The sequence below is a fragment of the Rhipicephalus sanguineus genome, chromosome 6 (genome assembly GCF_013339695.2).
Source record: "Rhipicephalus sanguineus isolate Rsan-2018 chromosome 6, BIME_Rsan_1.4, whole genome shotgun sequence".
Taxonomy (NCBI): domain Eukaryota; kingdom Metazoa; phylum Arthropoda; class Arachnida; order Ixodida; family Ixodidae; genus Rhipicephalus; species Rhipicephalus sanguineus.
Window position 1 is genome coordinate 55,329,423 of NC_051181.1, and position 25,248 is coordinate 55,354,670.

The 25,248-nt window shown below is 45.6% G+C and overlaps 1 protein-coding gene across 1 annotated transcript in view; it reads right to left on the reverse strand.

Moving 5' to 3' along the window:
* The window catches only part of LOC119395799 (uncharacterized), a 42,940-nt gene extending 18,752 nt beyond the window's left edge, over window positions 1-24,188 (reverse strand). The window contains exons 1-4 of the mRNA XM_037662809.2: window positions 24,014-24,188; window positions 16,369-16,508; window positions 7,347-7,414; window positions 4,358-4,441 (exon numbers count right to left, since the gene is read on the reverse strand). Of these exons, the coding sequence (XP_037518737.1) occupies window positions 4,358-4,441; window positions 7,347-7,414; window positions 16,369-16,508; window positions 24,014-24,166 (445 nt within the window). The 5' untranslated portion in view covers window positions 24,167-24,188. The remainder of the gene's footprint in view (window positions 1-4,357; window positions 4,442-7,346; window positions 7,415-16,368; window positions 16,509-24,013) is intronic.
* Window positions 24,189-25,248: the final 1,060 nt, after the last annotated feature.

The following is a 25,248-nucleotide window of genomic DNA, read 5'->3' on the forward strand; positions in this document are numbered from 1 at the left end:
ACAATGCCGGACGCCTGACATAGCTCGACTAAGAAATGCATTCGCATTTAAAAACAGACTGAGTCTTTTGTCTCTTGGGCGGGGACGTGCGCTGACAAAGTCTCTCATTGCGTGGTTTCAAGGTGCAACTAAAGTTTGTCGAGCTGACCGATACTGTCTAAATATGTGAATAGAAGTTTCATCGCACGCCTCTGTTGCGTGAGGCAGGCTAAAGAGCCCAAGACGCAGTCAAATGACAAAATTCTTTAGGTTATCGAATTCATACAATGTTCATAGAGCGCACGCTTATCGGCATACGCTCGACACTTAAATAAATATGTTCCACAGTTTTGATGCAGCCACAGTTCTTGCAGGATGGACTTGCTGCTTGAACGAAGCGGTACCGCAAGCTGTTACCATAAGCAGTGTTTAGTCGAAGACGATGGTACACAGTTTCCAAATGTCGAGGAATTCTCGATGGGAGTCTTGTTCTGAGATATAGGTCGATTGAGTGGATGAAAACATAATGATGAGATTGCTGTTTCGCTGGGCACAGCCTTTTCCATTAAGGCGCTCAATCTTTCGCGCTTTGGCTGCTTCACCGTCACTAAAGCGTGACTTCTAGCCTGAAGTTGGCAAAGCCGAGATCGTTGGGCGCCGCGGCCGAGAACGGTCTATTTTGAGACCATGTGCACGCTACGCGCGCACTGTAGACGGTTTTGCGCACGTTGTCGCCTGTTAATCGATGTGCTTGTTTTCGAGCAGCTTTCGAGCGGCTCCGCGCCGAGTACTGTCTATATTTAAACCATATGCGCGATATACTCACTCTGTAGACGGTTTAGGCAAAGCTTTTTCGCACCTGCGCTTCAACTGAAGACTACGGCGGACGGAAGGACATTGCTAGGTCTTAAGATGCTTCGCCCCTAAAAAGAGCAAGTGCCACCTGCTACAAAAAAAAGCCAAATACTATAGTACACGCGTTTCCACACAGGCGAGGCCACCTGTCAAATTCATGGTTATGACGGGCGCGTAGGAACACAATTATGTACTGCGATCTGTCATGACTGCGTGAGGGCACCCGTACCTTTCACAGTGCTGATAACAGCTTGTGAAACAGAGTTTAGAGCCCTGCGTCCGCTTTCCACGGCTTGTCCCAAGCGAATGCGTTTCGCGGTGGTGGAGTCGGTGCTCCTGTATTTCTTACCCTGTCGGTGAGGCGCACTATGTGCTGCCTCGCCTGCTCTTGCACACACATTACGCAGCTTGCAGCCGTGGTGGAACGCTACCAGCGCGCATGTAATGCACATCAGCATCGTTTGCAACGTTACTTGTGTTCCAGCACAGCCGTGATAGTAATACGCGTTTCGGGCGTTTAGGCAGGTGGAACGGGCCATGCCGCACTGCAACGCTACTGTAGCGTTCCAGCGCGGCCATGAACGAGGATATCGTCGCACGGAATCTACATATATTAACCTAAAAAAACAAAGAAATCCTTAGTAAAAGCTTCGCCGGAACTTACGAGCAAAATGTAACGCCTCAAGAAAGGACCACAGCTTTGCTTTCCGACTGTTTTCACATCGCGGAACTGGCTGGTATTTGCAACACGAGTGTTTTATGCCGAGGTCCACCAAGACTTCGCTGACATAATTTCTTTCACGGCAGTGACGTCGGTGAAATGTACGCGGAACGATGACAAAGAAAGAAAAGTTTAGTTGATTTGCATGACGTAGGAATCGAAACCACGACCTTTCGGTTCGCGACGACAGATGTCCGGCGCTCTACCGCCTGCGCCACCGACGCACGTACACGGCGCTTTACAAGCGCGCCTTATATCTCTCACACCTACCTCTCCCAGATATGTAGGCGGGGCAGTGTCGCCGTCTGGAAAGTGGTGAAGTGAAGTACTAAGCAATTCGGTAGTTTAAGCAGAACGAAGGTTTTCAATGCATTATTGTAGGAAATTCTATGGTCGGTGCAATGCGCCGTACTCGATGATTTGATTTGATAATGACGCAGTATGTGCTTTGCCTTTCGCGTCGTGTTAGCGTGATGACTGGTCTACTAGTGTAGCTTCCACATGCACCAACGGCGTTGCTCCACCGCCTATTGCTTCGAGTGCGAAAGCACCGGCTAATAAAACTGCTGCAATAAGCGGCACAGAAAGGCACTAACGTCGACGAGCGAATATTGCATAATGAGTGATTTGGTGCAGCGAGAGGCGCCAGCGGTTAGCGGAATACCTTCCCGCGTTGACGCCTCAACCCCTATTACTGGGGAGCGCACGCCTTGGTGTTTGTCTCGCAAGATGACGATGCTTTCAATCAGTGCATATCGAGTACCACTGTTCCTTACGTGCTTGTTGATGCAATCTTTGCGCGGGATTGACCCTATGCTGCGTCCGGGTGTGTGTTAACTACTTCAGCCGCCACAAGGGCTAATGAAGATCATCGACGTTAGTGGTCGGGATTGCGATGTGCCACTAGGCGCCAGCGTGGGTTCATCTGCGTCCAACGGAGCTATAGCTGCCAAACATCAATTGACACTGTGGAAGCTCTCATACGTCAATGCAGGATAGGCAGTGTACTCCTGTGAAGAAGCGGATCACTTCCTATGACTGAATGATCATCCATGGTTTTTTATTCCTCCCAGTGCCAATAGACCATTCGCTCGGTTACGCTAGCTATGAGAAACGTGTGAACGTTAAGAGGGTCGCTCAATACACACGCCTTCTTTATTACTAACTCTTTATCCACCACTTGTTCGGGGTGCACGCCCGGCGTGTTGCTCTTCGTGAATCAGTAAGCGTAAATACACGCCCTGGCAAGTATAGAGCCTCATTCTATGCGCTAAAGGAACCTTTCAGTATAATTGCGGAGGCCAAACGGCGCCCACTGATTTGTTTTTTAATATAGCTGGTTTGCTGAATGCCCATGGTAGATAAATGTACAAGAGTGATGGTGACGCTAGATATGATATGAACATGCGTCCTAGGTTATGCTAAAATGTAATGAAAGAACGTCATCAGTCTCATGTGTATCGAGTTAAACTATTCAGCATAGAATCACCTAATGTTAGTGCAGGGGTGCAGGGAGCCACGACTATCATATCAAAATAACCTGGTCAGAAAGTACATTTTAGATGCGAAGTATCTTAAGGTCGAGCTCAATCCGGCGGTGGTGGTGGTGGTGGTGTGCGGCGTGACCACCCTTACTGCGCATGCGCATACCCTCTCCACACACCTCCTCTTCACTCACCCTCTCCCCTTCCCCTCTCTACTTTCCCTTTAGCGGGAGATGGTGTAATTTTTTTTCAAGAGCCTCCTCTCATCAGGGACTCTACCGATGTGTATAGACACCTTGTTAATATGTTCAGCCTGCAGAGATATATCCTTGCAGCGGTATACTTCAGCTTCGTGACGTGCATATGTGGTTTGTGTCCCTATACGCCTCGTGTAATTTCGCTGCAGATGCGATGTTTTCAAGCATTTGTAATAGAATACCGTCCGCAAATTAGGCTCTGACAAGGTTTCCTGTCTGAGCTAATATTGCCTCCAGCTATATGCCTCATTGCCCAGTTGTCGTTCGCGATAGGCTTTTTTATAGCTTTTTAATTTACCTCGAAACCACTGGAGGATTGAAATCTTTCCTGACATGGTAATAATCCCGCCACGAAGAGAAAATACGGAAGCAGTAGTTTGAAAAGATAACACTCAACCGGCTCTTTATCAGAGGCAACAGATGTCGCAAAACTCCCACTTCTAATTATCGGACTTGTGCCAGTACTCTTAGCCGGTAATTTGACTCATCACTACAGCTAATTGCAATTCACATTAACGATGTGCGCTCTGCTTCACAATGTCTTTCCGCATACAAAGAATTACACGCGCTTGCAGCTTTGACAACAAAAACTAAGCACTAGTGTTTCCACAGACTTGCGTTTTGTTTTTGGTCATTGACGTTCGTCGCCAGTGCTTGTAAGAGAATCATAAGCTTTACAAGCATACTCCAAGCTTTATCCGTCTTTCCTTAGCGCTGATGTGTTTCTGGAGCCACCGTAAAAGTTAAAAGCAGTGTACCCTGTGCTGTGTCAACTCATCTGTCGTCGTTCATTTTGCGCTGTGTAAATATGCCGGTGCTCTGCAGACTGCACCTTTTGCGCAGCAATGCTCAATACCCTAAAGTTTATCAGACGCTGCAATCATAATACGTTTAGATCGCTGATCTGTTAAGAAGCGCTAACTGAACATGCACTATATTTCGGCATATTATCGGTTGAACGCTGATGGTTCCATACGCACTACAGAAGCTTCGGTTTAACAGATTAGACATAATCTGCAATAAAAACTATTTGTTTTTCGAAATACACCTAGCGTACTTACGGTCTGTTGTGTAGTACTCGGCGCTCACAACGACGCAATTTGCCAAATCTGTGAAATGCACCATTCCTTCCATCGGCGTTGCATCTATAAGGAAACTTCATTATTACCAGACAAAAAGCGCATTAGAAAGTGAAAGAAAATGAACGGCCAGATAACGGCGCTGACAATCTTAATGTTTATTCACTCAAGCAGTGTATATATAGATATATATATAGGGTGTCCCAAATATCACGCAGCGCTATTTAAAAAAAATCGGAACGTCGTTACGCGAAGCACGCCTAGTGCATATCGTTCCCAGTATACTGTAGCAGCTACTACTAATATTTTTGTTATTAAGGTTTAGTTATTTAGACCTAATTATGTTTCCAACTCGACAAATATTCACCTAATCATTAACATGTCAGTGAGACATATGTAGGCATGTTCAAAGACATCTAACTGCGCTATTTTCAACAACGCACTAATTGCGTGCTCTCTTTTCTTTGGCTAATAAATCCCGCGAAATCTGAAAAATGACAAGTGACCAGACTCCAGCGCGCATCAGGAAGCAGCGCCCTCAAACAGGATCACTGTGAGGTAGCAAGTGAAGACTACGCTCTCACTTTTCCGGGTGGGAGCGTAGTTACGCGTTATTTTTCATATTTCGCGTGCTTTCTTTGTGAGCCAGAAGAAAATTAGCACGTAATTAGTAAGTTGCTGAAAATTACATCATGTAGAAGGTCATAATATTAGAGAAGTTACCATAGTAAGAATACTGGGACTGTGGATTCAGAGTAGCGGTAGGGTAAGTCACACGATAAGTACTCTAAAAGCCACACTAAATGACATCTCTGAATTGAATGGGGAATCACATATCATAGAGATGGAAAAAAATCTGTAAACAGGTGGTTGATGCTCGAGCCGACGTTTCGACAAGTGGACTTGTCTTCTTCAGGGCTGGAACTCATTTCCTTAGCGCTCGTGTGTATATGCTTCGTGCCCTCTCCTCCACAAGGGAGAAGGGGAAGGCATCTGCGAAAGTGGGGGTGGGGGGAGGAGAGAGCGGAGAGGCCGCCGTGACGAACTGGGTGAGTCAGAAGGAAGGGGAAAAGAAGAAAAAACGGGGCGCGGGCGAGGGAGTGGGGTATACGTTTTGCTGAATAATGATTGTCAGAGGAAGCAAAAAATTCCTAAAAGGGCTTAACTCTCATTGGTTTTCGTTGTGTATATACCGTATCGAATGGATTCAAAAGCCCCCTTAGAAACTTTAATACCTGCTGGCTGGAGTGTATTGAACTCGTGAATAAGGGATGACAGATCTCTATATTTTCTCTCTCTTGGGGACCGGAAGTTTGACTGAATTATCCCCTTCAGTCACGAATTATGATGCATTGTCTGCAAATGCGTCAAATTAGCATAACCTAATTTGCAGGCACTCGGTATTATATTCCAAGAAAGAAAATGAAGGAATGTGTTGTTTTGTGTGAGTTTCAGTAAATAAAATTAGCGTGTAACTAATTATATAATTATTCTTTCATCTGTCAGCTTCAATACTTGTATAAAAAGAATCACCTATTAGGCCGAAAATGGATGCGCAGTTAGTTTTTGGGTGGTATTCGTTTCGAGCGGAGAAAAACATACTCTTGACGTTGGTCCTGGAACGCAGCACGTCGAACGATCGTCTAACATGGTAGTGTCTCCGGCATAGTGATCCTCTGCAGCAATACGCAGCACAATGAAGTTAAGTGACCGCTAGTCTACCACTCAGGAAGCCTGCACGAATGTGCATACTGAGTTTTAGGCCATTTCAAGAAACACGCCGCGTGTGACGCGCCTCCGAAGTTCGCGCACACAATTGTGTACACCGTGACTGAAGGGGGTATGTGAAGATTGAGATCCTCGAAGTTGTGATCTGCTACATTTAAATGCTGTGCCACTGCTTTGGGCAATTTCTTCGCCGTGCCCGCGCGATGCCCGTTTAACCTAACATTAACCGGCTGTCGCGTTTCGCCAATGTACCGTTTTTGACAACATGAACATTCGATCATGTAGATAACGTTTGAACTAGTTCAGGTAAAACTAGATTTTATATGATGGACGTAAATACTTCCGGTGCGTTTAACTATAACGTGATCTTGAAGGTGTTTACAAGCCTTACATCTTGGACGAGAAGAAGGTGTTATGTGTTCAGTAGAATGAAGGTTTACTTGTGCATGCGCTAACATGTGCTTAAAATTCCTATTGCGGCGATACACGACCTTTGGTACCCCACGAAACACTTTTCTTAGCGGTCGTTGCTTGCCAAGATTGGGTAATACTTACGGAGGATATTATTTATGTTTGGTAGCACCTTTGAGTATTTGGTTACAAATGCTGGCGGCTGGTTGGGCTGTGCTACGGGGCTCTTTTAGCTAGTCATGATGCGCGGCCCAGCTACGCGGTTTAAAAGGGGCAGCCTGCGCGCTGCCCAGGAGAGAGGTGCCTTGGCTGCCAGGAAGGACGTATGCTTCCACCCTCGCTGGCCAATAGCTGCTGCCGGAAATCATGGTCGCCGCCTCGCTGTGTCGTGTCCCTGGACCGACCCCGCCGTATGCATCGTAGCGTTGAATACATTATCGTTGTTTGTTGTGAGTTGAAGCCTCCGTCGTCCTTGCTCAACTACGGACGGGACGCAGAAAGCGCAGTACCCAAAAACACATCTGCATTTTCCACCTCAGATCAATAGTTAGGATGTTGATTATTGTAACTTCATGAATTGCGCACAAAACTATGCACATTCGTTTATCTTAGGGATGCCAATTTAGATTCACATCCAGCACTGTACTGAGATGATTGCTATAGTTTTGGTTTAAAAAACTCTCCCATGGAATAAAACGTACCTTGTACGCTCTTAAAAAAAAGCAGGGTTGCAACATATGAACGCGCTTAATAATGCTAATTAATATTCATGACACGTACGAAATTCAATGAAACCATAACGCAGGGAGGTGAAACCAAAAAATGAACTCACCTGCGCCAATCGTAAAGCTGACTGTTCCGGGTGTATCACCTCGTGATATGCGGAAGGGTATGTGAAGTCTGAAAGAAAAATTGTGGTAGAAACCATGTGACGAGAACTGTTGATATCGGTACGATTAACATAAAAGAAATATACGGGTACACTTTAGTGCCACAGCCAGACTGCGCGATGGAGTTAGCGTTTTTAGGGGCGAAGCTCCTAAAGCCGTGGGTTTGTCCGTCCTAGCTCGTACGTGACCGCCTATGCCGCGCGTATGTGCCAGTGGTGATGGCAACGAAGCAGCGCGAGTGTTCTTGGCTCAGCGCAGGGACGAAGAAGACGTTGCAGTTCTTTCTCTGATCGATAAAGCGTGTTTGTTTGTCGTGCTCCGTGTCCTCGTCGATCCCACGTCGTTACACTGGTGGAGGTGCGGGGTAAGCTTCATGCTTGGCACTCCATCGCAGAGCCGACAATCGAGCCCAGAATCGCCACCACGCGTCGAAACACCGGTCCACCGATTCAGTCGCCGTCTGCTAGTCGCCGTCATGACCGTGTACCTCGCACCCAACCTGTCTACCGGGGACGTCAAGTCGTTTATAGACGCTGCGTTACGTGACTACGACAACAAGTACAAGAACCGTCCCTTTGTGCTGGTTGGGGACTTCAACGTAAACCTCATTGCCAATGACTGGATCGTGCAGCACATGCTTTCCAAATACGCACTCAGATGTATCCATATGCAACCTACCACGATCCGCGGGACGTGCATAGACTTAGTGTTTGCAAACTTCCCACTGCAGCCAGTACAAGAACCTCTCTCGCTTCATTTCACGGGTCATAACGCCGTCATAATGAAGGGACCTCGCAATCCAGCTGCCATGACAACGACGAAATGAAAAGAACAAACGAAGAAACGAAACAACAAACGAACAAGAACAAAATAAAAGTTGATTTTGTATAATATACGCACAGTTTTACGTCTTTCTAATGATGCAATGGGCTAACTTTCACGGGAGAGTTGCGGTTTACCGATGATCTCCCCTTCTCGAGCTTCGCCCACTTATCATCATTCATTCCGTGGATATGGCGTGATTTTTTTTACTCTTGCTATATCTGCATATGAGACCCAAAATTTAGTCATGGCATGAAGCGTTCAGGTGCACGGAAACAAGAAATGATAATGGCAGGAATGATTGAGCGTACATTGTAACATTGGTTACTGGAATACAAGAAAATGTGTAGCCAACAAAGAAGGAAGAATAGACAGAAAAGGGCGTCACTGACAACAAACTTTATTATCAAACAAGCAATGAAATATAAAGCCCCAACAAACATGCGCCAAGTGGATCACCTCAAACGTTCGTTAACGTAAACAAGGTAAGAGAAATGACAACACCTTCATAAAATAGAATACAATTACTCCTAATGTAATAGGGATCCATAATTTCACGTGCTAGGGCATCCTTGCTGTTACCGTGAACGGTAACACCACAAAACACAGGCCCACACAAGGAAGCACACTGCAGGGACAGACGCACGAAATGTTTTTTTTTTTTCACAGCGAAGCTGTTCGTAAGAACAGCTTGGCTGGCGTATGATGCCTGTCGGGCCCAAAACTGCCATCATGGACCAGTACGCGCTCGCTGCATCCTCTTCTTCACTTTCGTTTTCTTCTGCTTCGCTCCCAGAACACGTGCATATAATTCTCCGCCGCGGCCTGTATCAACCTTGATGGGTGAGAGAACGAGCACAGAGAGAGAGAAAGAGATATAAAGAAAGAAAAAGAGAGAAATTTTTGACGAAAGAAAATTCTTCTTGAGGCGAGATTCGAACCCGCGTACCAGGGCGAGCGTCCCAACCACTCGGCTATCCAGGCACGCTAGGTGGGCATAGCGTAGCCTTGTATAGTATAGTGCAGTAAGGGGGCGGGAAACGGAAGTTAGCGTGAGGAGGAGAGGTGTGAGGGGGAGGAGGAGAAAAAAGAGGAGGAGGAGCGAGTAAAGCATAACGTAGAAAGAATGAAACAGAACGAAATACACAGAAAGAAAGAGACAGAACCAGAGAAAGATCGAGAAGGAAATCGAGTGAGAAATAGAGACAGAAAATGATAGAAAGGAGGAGAAAGCCCGCTTGTGAGGACTCATTCCCATAATGACCAGACGTGTTGATGGCTACGTCGCCCGAATGTGCCGATTTGATTCAACGCTGACCAGAGGCATTATCAGATATATTATTAATTTTCTTACGGACATTTCCATTTGCGTTACGATGGTGTTGTTTGATATGTGTGTGAGTGTGTTTTATTGCGATAGCAATTATATGGACAGTCTCGGCTGGATTTTACCGTCGCCGTTGCCGCAGTCATGCACCATATATGTATAAGTATGTATATATATATCAAAGTCCCAAAGAAAAATAATTCAGAAAAATGCTTCCGAAGCGCGGAATCGAACCAGCGACCTCTCGTTCCTCAGGGCGTGGCGCTAACCACTACGCCAGAAAGCGCAAATCCTTCAGGTAGCTAACGGCGAGCGTTATATACACACCCTTTACCGCTGGCAGGACTCAGACACGGCAGGCGCTTATAAGCGTTTCTTCATTACCAGCGAGATGGCGCGAGGAGCGCGACGGGCGCATTTAAAAGTCGTCGGCGAGCTCGCTCGCTTCTTCTTATAGTTGCGCATGGAGAACCTTGCCCTTCCGCTGTCTGCTCGCGCGGTTTTCTCGTGGTGAGGGGAAGGGGGATGTTTGTAGCTTTCACCGTGATGTGCGCGCTCATGTTACGGTGCGTATGAGTCACTCGATCTCAAGGGACGCCGCTAAACGAACAAACAGGAGATTTGCGCGAAATATCAAGTGTCACAGCTCGTCACTTGAAGCACGCTAGTTTCCTTCGCTGCCTCGGCCGCCTTTGCAACAGGAGCGCTGTTCAAACTGAGAGTATCCATTGGCGAGCCTCACTTCGTATAGCATTAGTTTCTTGCTATCGCATTCATTGCTTCGCCCTTGCGGTGAAACTGTGACTTTTTTCCATATGTGTGCTCGCGTGTTTATTGTACATGTACTGCAGTTTATATGTTATTCCTATGTTGTATGCTCGATGTCCGTTCAAGGGCTAAGCAGCAGCCGGCGCCTTATTTGTGCGGCATCTGCTTTCACACTGTGTCAATAAGAAAAAAAAATTGCATTGGCTTAGCTCGGCTATGCCAGGATATACGTAGCGTTAGCAAAGGTTCAGCTGATTATTCTGAGCTTTCTAGATTGTACAGGCTTATATGAGCCTTGTTCTGTTCATTCTTTGTACGCTGAACCGCTAATTGCCAGGCAACTACTTCGGGATCCGATGAGATAAGCTTCTCCGCTCTTCTGTGCCGTTGAGAAGCATTTGCGCTCTCCTTCTCCATGGCGTTACCCACCTGCAAATGCCAGTCAGAGGCGCTATCAAGCGGCTCCAGCCACTCTAGCACAGTGTCAGACGGCGACTGCATAGCGAAGGTGAATAGCTGCGCGCGCGCTGGCGCCAATACTTCTGCCAAGGCTACGACGTCACTCTAGAAAGGGCAGAACGGCGGCGGCGAGTAGCGCGCGGCGGTGGCGGAGTCTGCGCCCGCCGGCGCCAGCGGCGCCAGTTTGTCTGCCGCGGCTACGACGCCACTCCTCATGAACCCGCTAGAACCCGCAGACAAGCAGCGGCGATCGCGCGCGGCGGTGTCGGAGAGCGCGTGAGATGCCAGTTCCGGTGACCCAGCTGTGTGACATCACTGATCCTCGCGCATGTGCAGCATGGCTCATGACGCTCCACACGAAATCGGCTCCGGCTAGGCAAGTATAGATAACGCTACAAAATGGAGAAAGCAATCGAGAACTAAAGAGAAAGAGAGGGAGAAAGATAGCGATGAAAGAGGAAGAAAGATAGAACGAGCAAGAAAGCGAAATAGACATAGGGAGAGAGAAATAACTAAACAGAAATAAACACAGAAAAAAGACATAAAAATACCTAGACAAGAGAGAAGAAGAAAGAAATAGAGGAACAAGAAGAGAAAATTGCAAAACTTAGCAAAACAGCAACAGCCCGGGCTACACAGGTTCCTATCACCTCCGCTGTCTCTTTAGCATTGCGCCTCCAGTGCAAGGTACGCTAACGTTTTTTTGTATTGAACATTTGTTGTTCAATACAAACTAACTATTGTTTATGCGTTGGGCGGTTTCGCCGCTGGAAATCCTACTGTACTTAAGCAGAACTGAGCAAGCGACGTACAGCCTGCCATGCTTGTTTCTCCACGAGGAGTGCCTCGGTGCTTTAAAAATGCAAGGGTACTGGCCAATCAACTTCACCGCGTTACGTAGACGGAATTTCCTTGTAGGATTTCACGGGCTTCCACATGTGGCTTGCCTGAATTCCTTGCACCCGTCTGATAAGTTTCCATTCCTCCTTCTTCCGTGCTTTGAAGACTTCCATTTCACTCTTCTTCGTATGCAGTAAGCAAACCTTTTAAGTTTACTGGCTACAGTACTAAAGAAATCATTTGCGCTATGAATGACCTCGGCGGTGAGTGATCGCAGTTTACGTGGGGTTGCTTGGTGTGTGAGAAGACGAGCGCCGATGTCGCAGGTATTTTTGCCGGGCCCCGTAGACGAAAAAAGCCACTTGGTGATTTAAAGCTCACTGCATTCTAACTCGGGTAGTTAGAAGCGATTCTGCAAATACCCAGCTGCTCCATCGCTTACAAGTGTTAGTTTCATGTAAATTGGAGCATAATTACCAATGTGATTCTTGTTTTTTGTCAGAGCCAAACCAGCCTGTGCGGAATCGTGGCAAACGTCTTCTCTAATTATGGCGTAGTTCCATGTCGACTTTGTTGTCGATACAACGCAGGTAAAGATGCTAACTTGCTAATGACATGATAGTACTTCGTTTGGGAGCACGATGGACGGCAAAGTCGAAGTGGAAAACAACGGAACCCTTTTCACACCATTGATTTTCTTCATGGTTGCTTGCGTGCGCCTTAGGTAGTTATGAGGGACCCATTAAATCGTCACACTTCGAAATTCCTTTAGAAAGGCTGGAAGAATCTTGGTCTTCCTTATTCGTTTACCTGATTCCCAAGTAGCAACTACTAGTTCTTCGTCCGGTGCTATGCCGAGAGGTCCCAGGCCGAGACCACTCTTCAGAGGACAATGTTCGCACTCGCCTAAGAAGCATTTGATGGTAGGTTGCGGGCACACACAGAGCCCCCGCACATCTTCAGTCGACATAAAAGATCCCGGCGCATTTTTTTTATTCCAATAAGGCACAGTTTGGAATTCTCACAATATGCGCATACACACACTTTCCGATGCCGTGAGCATATGACCCATTCTGGGCGCGAAAATATGATATTTGTGAAACCAACTGCTTACGGCGGGTTAGCAAGTTTGTAGACTGTCTCTCGTAGTGACCCTAGACTCGTGACGCTGCGCAGTGAATTTTGTTTTTCCACTGATGCTAACGCGCGCCGCATCTTTCTTGTTTGGACCCTGTCTTGAACAGTCCAGCTCATCCTTTGTGTAGTATTCAACGATTTCGTTGGCGTCTGCTTCACTCAATTTCTTTTTGCGGTATGGCTCTAGAAGGCTCTACACACCTTGCTAGGCAGCTATCTTCCTGGCCTTTAGAATCGCTTGCTGCGTTGCTACTGGAATGAAGCGTTGCACGTCTTTTATCGTTAGACTCAGTTTTCAAGGACAGCAGACGGCAGCGCTCTCGGAAAGACGTGCATTTGATGTACGATGTGCAGATTGCTCATCCAGCTGACACAGGCGCAGCAACTGAATTGGGGTGGAATGTTTTCATTATCGTATGCTGTGCGAAATCCGGAGCGAATGTTTCTTGCAGCAGCTCCAGCCATTTCGTCCACCTTGCGCTTTACGTTGGAGAGTCTCTTCCCTTTCTCTTCCCTTTCTTTACACTCCGGCGAAGCTTTGGTGGCGACACTGCTAATGGGGCACAAGCGACTGTAATGATTTCCATAACTTCCTCTGTAGTCTGGAAACCCTCATTGGATTGACTGGATTCCTCTTCCATATGCTTAATTCTCTCTTTAAAATTGCCAAGGAATTTGGCATAAAGAGTGCGATTCATGCACTCGGAGAGCTTTGCCAGCTTCCAGCCTTTTTTTAGATTATCAATTTCCAAGGCTGAGACTACGAAACTTCACTTAAAACCTGATCTTCCACTTGGGCCTCCATAAGTAGTGGGCGCGCCAATTTCATACAAGAAATTTCACCATCACAACTGTGTCTTAGTGAATAGTTAGCACTCTATCGGTGTACGTTGGCTTGTAATGGGTATAAGGTGCACGCTCACTTTGCGATGAAGGTAGCATCCAGAAAAGAGCTTAGCAAAACAACGAACGATCAGTAGCCAGATCGCAGCTGATATCCTGACACAAAACTTTACGTGGAGAGAGCGGCTTCATGTTCACTTCTTACACACTCCGTAAAGCACGTCTGATCTATTTGCGAATTAACTCATCCTTAATAGAAGTCGACACGAGAGTAACAACAATATGATGAAAAAACTCTCATTGGCACACGTACAAAGCAACAACACTTCTTTGTGCGAGTTCGCTGTCCAGACTGCCATACGTTTCACACCCTAAAAGCTTCTTTTCAGGTGTGAAGGGAACGCTCTCTTTTGTATGGGTCCGTACCATTGCAGGATCTCCGTGGTGCATCTCGTATTTGACCATGTTCATATCTTCCCGTCACAGGATCCCGGAGTACTTGGCTGTTATACGTACTTTTGTTTCTCCGTCTTGGTTGTGGTATTGTATTACACTCTGGCCTTGCTGTACGCGCTATCGCATACGTGCTGGCTCAACGTACCATGTAGGTATACAGACAAAAAAGCCCTGAAAATTCAAGCTCATTTTTTCTCTGACTGTATAGGAGCGCCACGCACCGTTGTTAAGACCATACATAGGTATTAGAATATGCTTAACTTTCTCACTTAAAATAAAATATGAGTACATGTTTCTGCAGCACGATATTTACAGTCATGGATAGAAATTCTGCATCATTTTCATATAAAATGATGACTATTATTTATTTAAAACGTCTAAGCTGTTGCAATTGTTGCTATTTTCGCCATTATGTCATCTTTGGGATTTTAAACCGAGACAAATGTACGATGTAGTTGCATACGGGCTTTTTGGGTTCATTAGAGAAAATATTTTTGTAGACTTCATATGAGAACAATTCACTCTATTGATTGCCCTGCGAATTGGTGGGATGGGCCTGGATCCCGCCTAGGCTTCGGCCAAGGGTTGCTGGCCCTTGGCGGCTTCCTCGGCTCGCTGAACGGCCCAGAGTTTGTGCTGAAGGTCCGAGCTGAGCAACTTGGTAGAAATATTTTCAGTTTCAACGCCTTGGCGAAAATTGCAAAAAGGGACCCCTGAATTCGGGGTCAGCCATAGGCAGTTGCTCAAAAATCAAAGTTTGCCCCACCGCTGTGGGCTAGTGGTTATGGCGGTCGACTGCTGTTGTAGGCGAAAATGTTTGAGGCTCGTGTACTTAGATTTATGTGCCGTTGAAGAAGCCCAGGTGGTCGAAATTTCTGGAACCCTCCACTACAGCGTCCCTCATCATTATCACGTGGTTCTGGCACATTAAACACCAGGTATTATACTATTGTTACAAAAATCAAAGTTCGACCGTTTTTACAAAATTCATCGTCAATGACATAAATTTAACTTTCCGTAGGCTTACAGTAATACAGTAAAAACCCGTTAATTCGAGCTCGGTTCATTCAAACTGATGCCCTGGTCCCGACACAGCCGTGTGTATTTCTATGCGGGAGAACTCCCGATTTTCGAACGCGTCTGTATCCACAGTGGTTTATTCGAACTGGAAGCCCCTGCTTTTCATTGCTCTTCGCAGAAGTCTGCCAACGTGATCACAATGTGTTGCGAAATCAAAGCAGACAGAGTTTACTAGAGACGCAAAACAACGAAACAGCAGCATTTAGGGACACGACAAGTCGTGTCCCTAAAGTCTTCTCTGTCTATGTTTTTTTGTCTTTTTATCTTTTTATAGCTCGCAGCCGTCGCTTCACAGCCATTTCTTGGGACAACTGTTGCCTTCTTCATTTTTAGTACAGCAGGGGTTAGTAGAGGAATTTGCCCAATTTCTGTGCCTCATACGCGTTGATGATGATAGTTTTCTGGTAACCATGGACATTTTACGGTCGGCTATCACAGATTCGCCGTTAAAAAAGAAACGACTGTGGCGGATGAAGCCGTGGATCTCCAAGAAGACACTTGGTGTTCAGAGTTTATGATGAGCTACTCGAGTTCGATCCGGAGCCTACGCTCCAATCGCACTTTCGTCCCACGTTTTCTGAACTGTCGTATGCCACATGGGGCCGCACATGGCGCCTCAAGTCGCATCGCACGTTAAATTCATCGGACGTCAAACCAACGCTTAATTTGTTAATTGGGACGCTGGTGCGCTCGGCGAGACAGTGATAACTGATATTCAACCATATTCCAGGTATGGATTCTTTTCCTTCAGCAAAACTGCTTTTGAAAGCAATTTAGCGTGGTACATTTAAATGCGCGAATTACAGTGTTAAAATTGATTAAAACTGATTTTTCTCTTGCATTAGAGTTTGCTTTTGTGACAAGGAAGCTGTATTTTGCAACTACACAAGATAAAAGATAATTTTATGATATTTTTCGTGGTAAAAATATTTTTCATCGCACTTTTTCGAACATTTTCTTTAGAGCTTCATCACTGCGTGAAAAATTACACTGCACGTACTCATTTTCTTCTCTTTATTGATTAGATTTTATTTCTTTCTTCAATAAATTAGTCCATCCCCATATTTTTTCCTTACCACATCGCCCAGTGCATTACAGCCACCGGAATATCAACATAAATATAAATTTTCTGTCCTAATTTCTTCCTATTTTACTCAAGTTCTCTTGAAATACAGTATGTTTTTTTTTTGAAGAAATCGCCCATGTACTGTAAGAAGCTCAGAAAAACATACCCAGAAGAAAAAAAGTCAAACATGTAGGTTGCTGTCTGCGCCTCGATATCGATATCCGTGCGATTTGCTGCGAGGCATTCAAACACAGTGTCGTTGTCCGAGTCAGATATGGCGACAACGTGCTGAAACTTTTCCATTACCTGCGAAAGCAAGAAATGTTCGCTAAGAAAATGTGTCTCGAGCTATAAGACATCGCAAAACACTTGCTATTTGAAAACAAGAAAATGGGTTACATCAGTGACGTTGCCCTTCTGCTAGAACTATTTAGGCCCCCTAACCACGTGCACAGCCGCCGACAGAGTGCTTGCTGCGCCGCTCCATCCGCGCCGGGCTGACCGTGAAAAAGCGACACCGGCGCATAGAGATGCGAGAATCGGTGGCAGGTCCACGCATTCGCAGGAGTTTGGAAACCAAACCTTGCCTAGTAACGTTGCCTGGTACCATCTCTCGAACTAGGCGGCAGTCATCACTGCGCAACTATTGTCGCCACGATTATTGTGGCTGCCACCGTTAAAAGAGCACAGGCACGCGCGGGCTTCATTGATAGTGCGAAAAAAAAAACACTTAAAGGAACTCATGAGCAATGTTTCCTGTGATTTCTTTGGGCCGTAACTAGCGTATGGAATGTGTTCCTGTAAAATCGGTTGCTACCTGAGACCGAGTTTTTTATTTAACTGTTTGTTGTTTGCCCGCATTATCTCGTTTCAATCTCGCAATAATGCCCACATGTATCGTTTGAGAGCCCGGATAGCGGCGCTTACCTTTCGCTCAAAGTCACTTAAGTCGCCGACAACGGGAGATAAAAGTATTTTATACTCAGAGCTATGTTCTGGGTGGGCGGCCGAGAGTGCCGATAGGGGATTTTGCCTGTGTCGGGTCGACAGGCAAAGATGCTCGCAGAGCATATATACACTGATGGGACGAGCCCACGCTTCCGCGATAGTTCAGTTGGTCGACGTGCAGCGTGGTAGGCCTCAGCATATACGCCATCCTGCATCTTGTATGCTATCTAGCATCCTTACACATCTAGATGTCACGTTTGAGATCATCGTCATGCTGTATCGCAAACATCCTACCAATAAACGAGTCTCATCTTGTTCCTGCAACAACTCGACGAACACGGAAAAAATCTTCAGTTTTGACTTCAGGGCAGCACCGTGACTTGACGAAAACACTTTCCGGGCTGTGATTGCACCATTGAATTCGTGGTGTGTGGTAGGTATCTTAGTTCCACTAACAATTATCGGACACGTTGTCATTTATTTGCGCGTGAATGCAATCACTAAGCGTTTTTAATTTAAACGTCTAAGGAACGGACGTCGTAGGTACCTGGCTGGACTACACGTGCAGTGTAGTCGAGCGCACCAGTTGCGGGCTTGGCTGAACTGCAGGTTGGATTCGAGCACGCAACTGGCGACGCGTAGTTCTAGACGTGCGTATGTTGACCTCATATGCGCCTACCTTTTTCGTGAGATGTCCATCTTCAACTCCAATAAACGTGGGGCTTAAATAGTCGGACATAGAACAACCCCTATGTTGAATACTATATTGACCAATCTCTCCTTCGCTTGCCGACGTATACACGGTACGGCCACTGACGTAACTGACGATACAGGCATACCCGCCACAGACCCGTTGTCTTCTAGAGAGACATTGGCTCTCAGGCACTGGCGAAAAAACTCGTAGAAGATAAACCCGATGTGCCTGCCGAAACCCAAACACTGTGCCGCCATCTACAAAGAGCACATTATGTTTTCTCGCTTCCTCAAGAAGGCAATATGCCTAAAATCCGTACGAACACTTCTCACGCACGACTAAAAGACAGAATATCAACATAGAGGAGTTCATGAAAGAGTGGCAGCAAACCACCAATTGAAACTTCCGACTTTACAGCGAAATATTTTACTACAACCGGCGACTTCCGCTGCAGAGAAGGCTGTGTAAGATCCAAAAATTGCTTTTTTTTTCTCAACCGAGGTATACCGGACTAGTGCAAACAGCAATACATTCCGACGGTTTACATAGCAGCGCAATTATACGACTAACCGGACTGGGCTTTAACAAAAAATGTGTTCTAGGTAGTCAACAGGACATGTAGTGCTTCCTGTATCAAGATGTAGATGCACAGCGAACGTGATTACGTCGGCTCCTGGTTCCGATCAGCGTCGGGAAACTGAAATTGCAGCGTCATGTACCTTCATTGTAAAAGGTACTTCGAGGCACTCATCAAAACACAGGGGCGCGGTGGTGGCGAGAGTTAGAATCACGGTGTCAGTTACGGTATCTGCCATTGAAATTGAGGAAGCACAGATACTCAATGGCCCTATTTAAATGAAGGGAGCACACGGGCGGCTAATAAAGTGATGGATCTGTCCAATCTGTACACTCACCACTGCAGCCGCGTTTCGCAAGCCAGAAAAAAACGAACCTTTCGTGAAACGCATACTCAGACAAAAAGATACATACTGCTCAAAAGGCTCCTCAAGGTTGTGCACGAAACACCAAGCGCAAGCGGTAAGCCAGACAATACGACACACGTCGCGGCAAAAACACTCGTACTCCTCAAACAGAAAACTTCAAAGGAGCCTATGCTCCATTCAAAGGGGACTGTCTGGAAAGACATTTAGGGTTTATTAAGGAAACAGAGGAAACTCCAGCCAGTTTTTATTCTAGAATACGCTACATTTCGAAACCTGATCCGTTTCTTAGGCGTGAGATGGCCCGAGATGTATACAGCGCTTCATACGCCTCCTTGACGTATGTGCGAGGTTTGCCGAGATTTGTCGTAAGCCTTGGCAGTAGACAGAGGGCACACTCTAAAAAATATTTCACTCTTAAGGGTGTTTTTTATTCGTCGCACGGGCAACACCGTAAACATAGGGTGTTTGAAAACACTCCTTAAAAATGCAACGTGTAAGGATGAATTACACCCTACTGCAATGGGCGTTTATGAGCACCCCCATAGTATGGATGTTAGAACACCCTTGAAAAGGTGGCAGTTACAGGGAGAAGCCTATATGGACCTTCTTCCCTGTCAGCCCCCTTGAGGCACTACAGACATCAGCGTGCATCTGGTCCCTTTAGGTGCACCCCAGAATGAATTTCACCCCTGTAGTAGCCCTTCCCGAGAAGGAAAATGTTGTTGCCACCACTGCACTTTTTGTACCTGCACTCAGCAGTTGATAAAATAAGGTGCCGTGGTCTTGAATGGGCTGCATAACATCGTTGCATGTGTTTGGCATGAACTGGAACATATGAGGTACAGTTGGTAGTGGATTTATAAAAAGTTTCAAACTTTCAGCAGTGTCCGCACCATTGTGCCTGTTGTCGACTTTCTTTGCAGGGAAAACACTGCCGTCCAACAGCTGAAGCTGATACATGAGCAGCAATGCTCCGCGACCACTTATGCAACATTATAAGGACTCAGAATGTCGTTTTGCTCAGCAAGCCTCCATAATATCTCTTTTCTGAGAAAGTACATGAGTGAATAGAAAACTGTGTACATTGCTGTAATTATTAAATCATTCCCACCTGTATGCGCAAATTAGTATGCACAACAGCCTAAAACAATGTATTCGTTCGCAGATGACTTTTAAGGGCTCGTGTTTCTTCGTTAGACACAATATTAATGAGAACTAACATACAATAATGCCAAGGAAAGTACAGGGGACGTTATTTGTAGTAATTAGAATATAAATGTGAAGAAAGTAAAGTGGACGAAGAGATAACCTGCCGCCTGCCGCCAGCAGGGACCGAACCTGCGACCTTCGAATAACGCGTCCGATGCTCTACCACTGAGCTACGACGACGTCCACTTCATGGGGTATATAAACCTAGGAGTGTTAAACCTAGGTTATTGCGCATACTAATACAGCCCTTATACAAAACACCAACTATATAAACAAAAACTCGGCAAAAAGAAATATATATTATGAAGGAGTTCATATTGGAGTTTGGAACGCAATTAGCAGGTGTTTGCAGCGAATGCAGACAGTGAAGGTTGAGTAACTTGGGTGTTAGGTTATTCCATTCAGTCACAGTCCATGGAAAAAAGGAATATTTGAAAAAATTGTTTTGTTTACGCTGAATAGAGTAATAGCTAGGTGACGCCTCTGTGTTGTGGCATATCCAGAGGTAAAAGTAATTATTTCAGACATGTTAATATTGTAATGTTTATTGATATGTTGAAATAAGAATTTTAGTCAGGAAACACGATTGCGTCCCGTAACTGCAGGCTAGTTGGCTTGTTTCGGAAGTTCAATTCCAGAAGTACGGCTGAGATTATTGTAAATGATGCGAACTGCCTTCCGCTGCACCCGTTCGAGCTTTTTTATGTTAGTTTGCGTATAGGGATCCCAAATAATGGTGGTATAAGGACTGGAAGCATGTTTTGTATGCTATCTAGCATGCAAAACATGCTTCCAGTCTAGTCCTTCACTCATTAATGAGCGAAGCCTCAGTTGTTGCTTTCACCAAATCTTTTGGCTTCCGAATCGACATGGCAGAGAGTGCTGCTTGCAGCCAGTGTGACAGCGAAGAAACGATAGAGCACGTTCTTTGTCGCTGCCCTCGCTACAGCTCGCACAGACTGTCGCTTGCTGCTGTGTTGGCCCGCCTTGATGACAGACCCCTGTCGGAACAGTCAGTGCTGGAATGCCTACCCGAACTGTCTGCACAGCGAAAATCATTTAAGGCCTTACTGAACTTCTTGCGTGCCAGTGGCCTATTGAATAGGTTTTAGTACTCCCGCTCTACAGCTTCCTTTTGTTTATATTTATTTTATCGCGCGCCTGCTCTTCTCTCCGCTTTCCTTTCCATCTTTCTTTCGCTTTCCCCCTCCCCTTAGTGTAGGGTAGCAAACCGGATGCTACAATTCTGGTTAACCTCCCTGCCTCTCTCTCGTTTTATTATCTCTCTCTCTCTGTCTCTCTCTAATGAGCGAACGGAATATGTTCACAGTTTTAACGCCCACCTAAGAAAAAAACAATTTACGGCAGGCGTTAGCGGTTACTATATCGATGTCTAGATTCCATTTTAGGTTGTTAGTTATCCACAGGCCCAGGTAATTATAATCTGTTACCTCAGATTGAAAAATTGAGGAACGCTTAAGCTTGGCCTTTAAGAGTTGAACGCGATAGCGATATCCGGCCCCATCCTCATCGTGCTCTGTTTCGCTTGTTATTATGTTCAGTCGTCCGGTCTCACATAAGCACGCACACACACACACACACTCGACATACCTATAGTAAAGGTAAAGGTTTCCGCCCTCTTCAACGGGACTTTTATGACAACAGTGTACCCACTACATGTGTGTAAGAGAATTTGCGCACTAATGTGTATGCCCTTTGTAATGGATGGCATGCTTTAAACCAGCAGCAATTACGCGCGTGATACTTTTTCGAAGTTGCGATGCACCCACTACGTGTTCGTAAGAGAATATGCTCAGTAATGTGTGTGCCTTTTCTAATGGGTGGCTGGCTTTAAACCACCAACTCGTTATGCAGTTAACATGGTGTGACGCCCGATGGCAATATACGCTTGTACCCCGTTTTACTGCGATATTACATCTCGTACTTTGACACCTGTACATAGGACGCGTATGTTTGTGAAGCATTAAAGTTAATTTCAGTGCAGTTCCAAGCAATGGATTGGCCCTGTAGTAGAACGCCTCCTTACCACGCAGACGGCCTGGGTTCGATTCTCACTCGAGCCTAAGATTTTTTATTTTTATTTTATACAAGATTATTTTTCGCTCGCAACCAACGACGCCGACGCCGACACCGGAATTCCTGCGGAACGAGCTCTTTAACGCTATCGCGTTAAAATATTGTGAGTCGAGTTATTGAAAATGAGCTTATTGTTTTTCTTAGCAACGTACATGAAAACAGTTTTCTCAAAATTGACCTACATCTACCAATCTTCGCACCAGGCAACAACTTTCTGAAATGCATCATTTAGTAATATTTGATCGCAAGGACTATCTATTTCTGAGTATAAAACACAGTCGTCAGCATAAAATTTATTCCTAACAGGTAGATCACTTGCAGGATCATTTATATAGAGCAAAAAGAAGACAGGCCCAAGAACCGAACCTTGCTAGACGCCAGAGTTGATGGAAAGGTTATCAGAGTCGTGATTCTGAAAGATAACGAATTGTCCCACGCCCAATAAGGTAATCTGAAATCCAAATAATTAGCCTAGGATTTTTAAGACTTATGTCTAATTTATGCAGTAGTTTCTGACGAGAGGACTTGATCCAAAGCTTTCGAAGAATCCATCAATATAGCGTTCGCAAAGTCAGTATAGCGTTCGCATCAATAGTTCGCAAAGTGATGCACTGTCTGTAGCCTGTACCAATTGGGCTATTGTCGAACAGCCTTTATGGAATCCATGCTGATTGATTGTTAGAAATGTATTTTTATTTGAGTGTGCGTTCCAAGATTTTGCATGTAGTTGAAGTTAATGAAATAGGGCGGTAATTTTTTCATCATCATCATCATCAGCAGCAGCAGCAGCAGCAGCCTGTCTACGCCCACTGCAGGGCAAAGGCCACGCCCATGTTTTGCCAATCAACCCGGTCCTGTGCTTTCTACTGCCATGTTATACCTACAAACTTCTTAATTTCGTCTATCCACCTAATTGTCTGTCTCCCCCCTCTGGATTCCAAGAGATGGCAAGCGCGTGAGGGGGAGACAGAAAATTAGGTGGGTAGATGAGATTAAGAAGTTTGTAGATAATTTTTATGTGCTGCTTATTCACGGGTTTTTGTGGAGTGGCTGGACCCTGGCGATCCTCCAGTCACCGGGCACCCAGCCAAATTCCAAGGATTTCACAAACAAGACCTTTAAATATCTGGATACCCATTCCGCATAGCATTTCAGAAAACAGTGCGGAATGTCATCTGGGCCAGAGGATTTTCTGATATCAAGATTAAGTAATATATCAAAAATGCCTCCTACAGTAATCTAAACGTCAGGTATAGGAGGCAGGACGACGTCGTAAAATGGTAAAATGCCATTATTTCGAGTAAAGAAAGATTTCGAATGTGCATTGAATAGGTTTGCGATATCTTTGGTTTCATGAAATAATGTACCATTTACGTCAAACACGTACATAACACTCCTCAGACTTATTATGCTCAAACACATCACACTCCTCAATGTTATTATGCTTACCATATCTGAGTTAAAAATGACATTTTGTCGCATTGTTGTCACCTATAGATTCCATGTCTCTAATTGCTAATGCTCATTCTTTGTATTTAAATGCCGATGACGATCGCAACTGTCAATTACGTGTTTGTAAATGACCCTTATACTAACCTTCATCTAAGGGGCCATGCAGTGTTTGCGATCGACTTGTATTTACTTCATGTCAATAAACTTCAATATTCTGTATATAATGTGACTCCATGCCTGACATGAAGACTTAATAAGACCTTCTTCCAAAGCGGCTTCAAACAGCGGCGTGACTATGTGGCAGAACACTTTCCTGCCACGCAGAATACCGCGTTAGTCACGCTATTAGCGACGATGAAGCGTGGTAAGTGGCGAATGCTGCCTGGGTATTACACGAGCAGAGCTGACTACATATCGACAGCGGAGTCAATAACTGAAAGCGTTGACTGCACCCTAATAAATATTACCTTAAAGCTGTCCATTGGATCTTGGTGCAGCTTCTGTGGACCCCCTGGTGGGCCTAACTTGGCGACTACCAGGGCAGCCGCCCATAGAAAGATGAACGTTAGAGCAATGCTGCAGCGCATGGCATGCGTCAGCGAAATGCGCATACGTGTCATTCCCTGCGCCCTTACTTCGAAAATATCTGCACTATATAAGATCGGCTAGCCAGCCAGATTAATCCTGAAGGGCGGCGTTCTGTTTTGCTGCTTTCACGTCATGCTTTGATGCCAACAAATCACGCGCTCTGATAATGCACGGCATATTGTTTTTCTCGGCTGTGACATACCAATCAAAGCGGAACGTACGTGTGCTCGTAAAGTATCCTATAAACATTGCGTGTTTGGACGTTTGACAGACAACTACGCGCCGTCAAGGCCCATGCCTTGCAAAGCTACATCGTAATTACGAACTGGCTCTCTTGAAATCCGACGCTCTTCTAAAAAAATTGAGTTTCTCTGTTCTGGACTTTAGCAAGATGCTTACGAGCAGTATGACGCAAGCATTCTCGCTTTGTGAAAAGTTTGTTGACTCATCCACCTAAAAATGTTCGTTTTATAGAGACAGTTACCATAAGGGTTAGGAATACTTTCTTAATGCACCCTTAACTGCTTTGGACGAACAGAGCTCGTCCTGCCCAAACTGTCCCCAAACTGCTTTGGACAAGCAGAGCTCGTCCTAGCGGAATAGGTACTACCCTCTAGCGTTCAGGACAAGAGGCGCTCTTCTACAGCTTAGCTTGCGTGTAATCCACCAGATGGCAGCATTTACTTGATGATTTAGTTTTCTACTGCGGAAAGAGCGCGGTTTTTGCATGAAAAGATGGCTTGCGGTGGCAGCCACCCATGCATAGCTGGCTCGTCAACACGAAAAAGAAGCTTTTCATTTTCGTCATCTTCTTCGAGTGATGATGGTTCTGATACAGATGTTTATCTTGTGTCCGGAAGAAGACAGCGATGGCGGTGAGTTGAGCATCTTCTCCGGCGATGATGAAAACAGCTCGGAAGTGAACATCGCGAGTGCTCGCCAGTAGATCCTGCTTGATGCAGACAATCCTCCTGTGAAGCCTCCTCACTTTCCATTCTTGTCCGTTCCAGGCAAGGCTTTCAACTTGTCATCGCAAGATAGCCTTATGGAATATATTCAGCAGTTTCTTCAAAAGCGCTTCATTTGCTCTCAGAAGCGAGGAGAACGTGAAAAA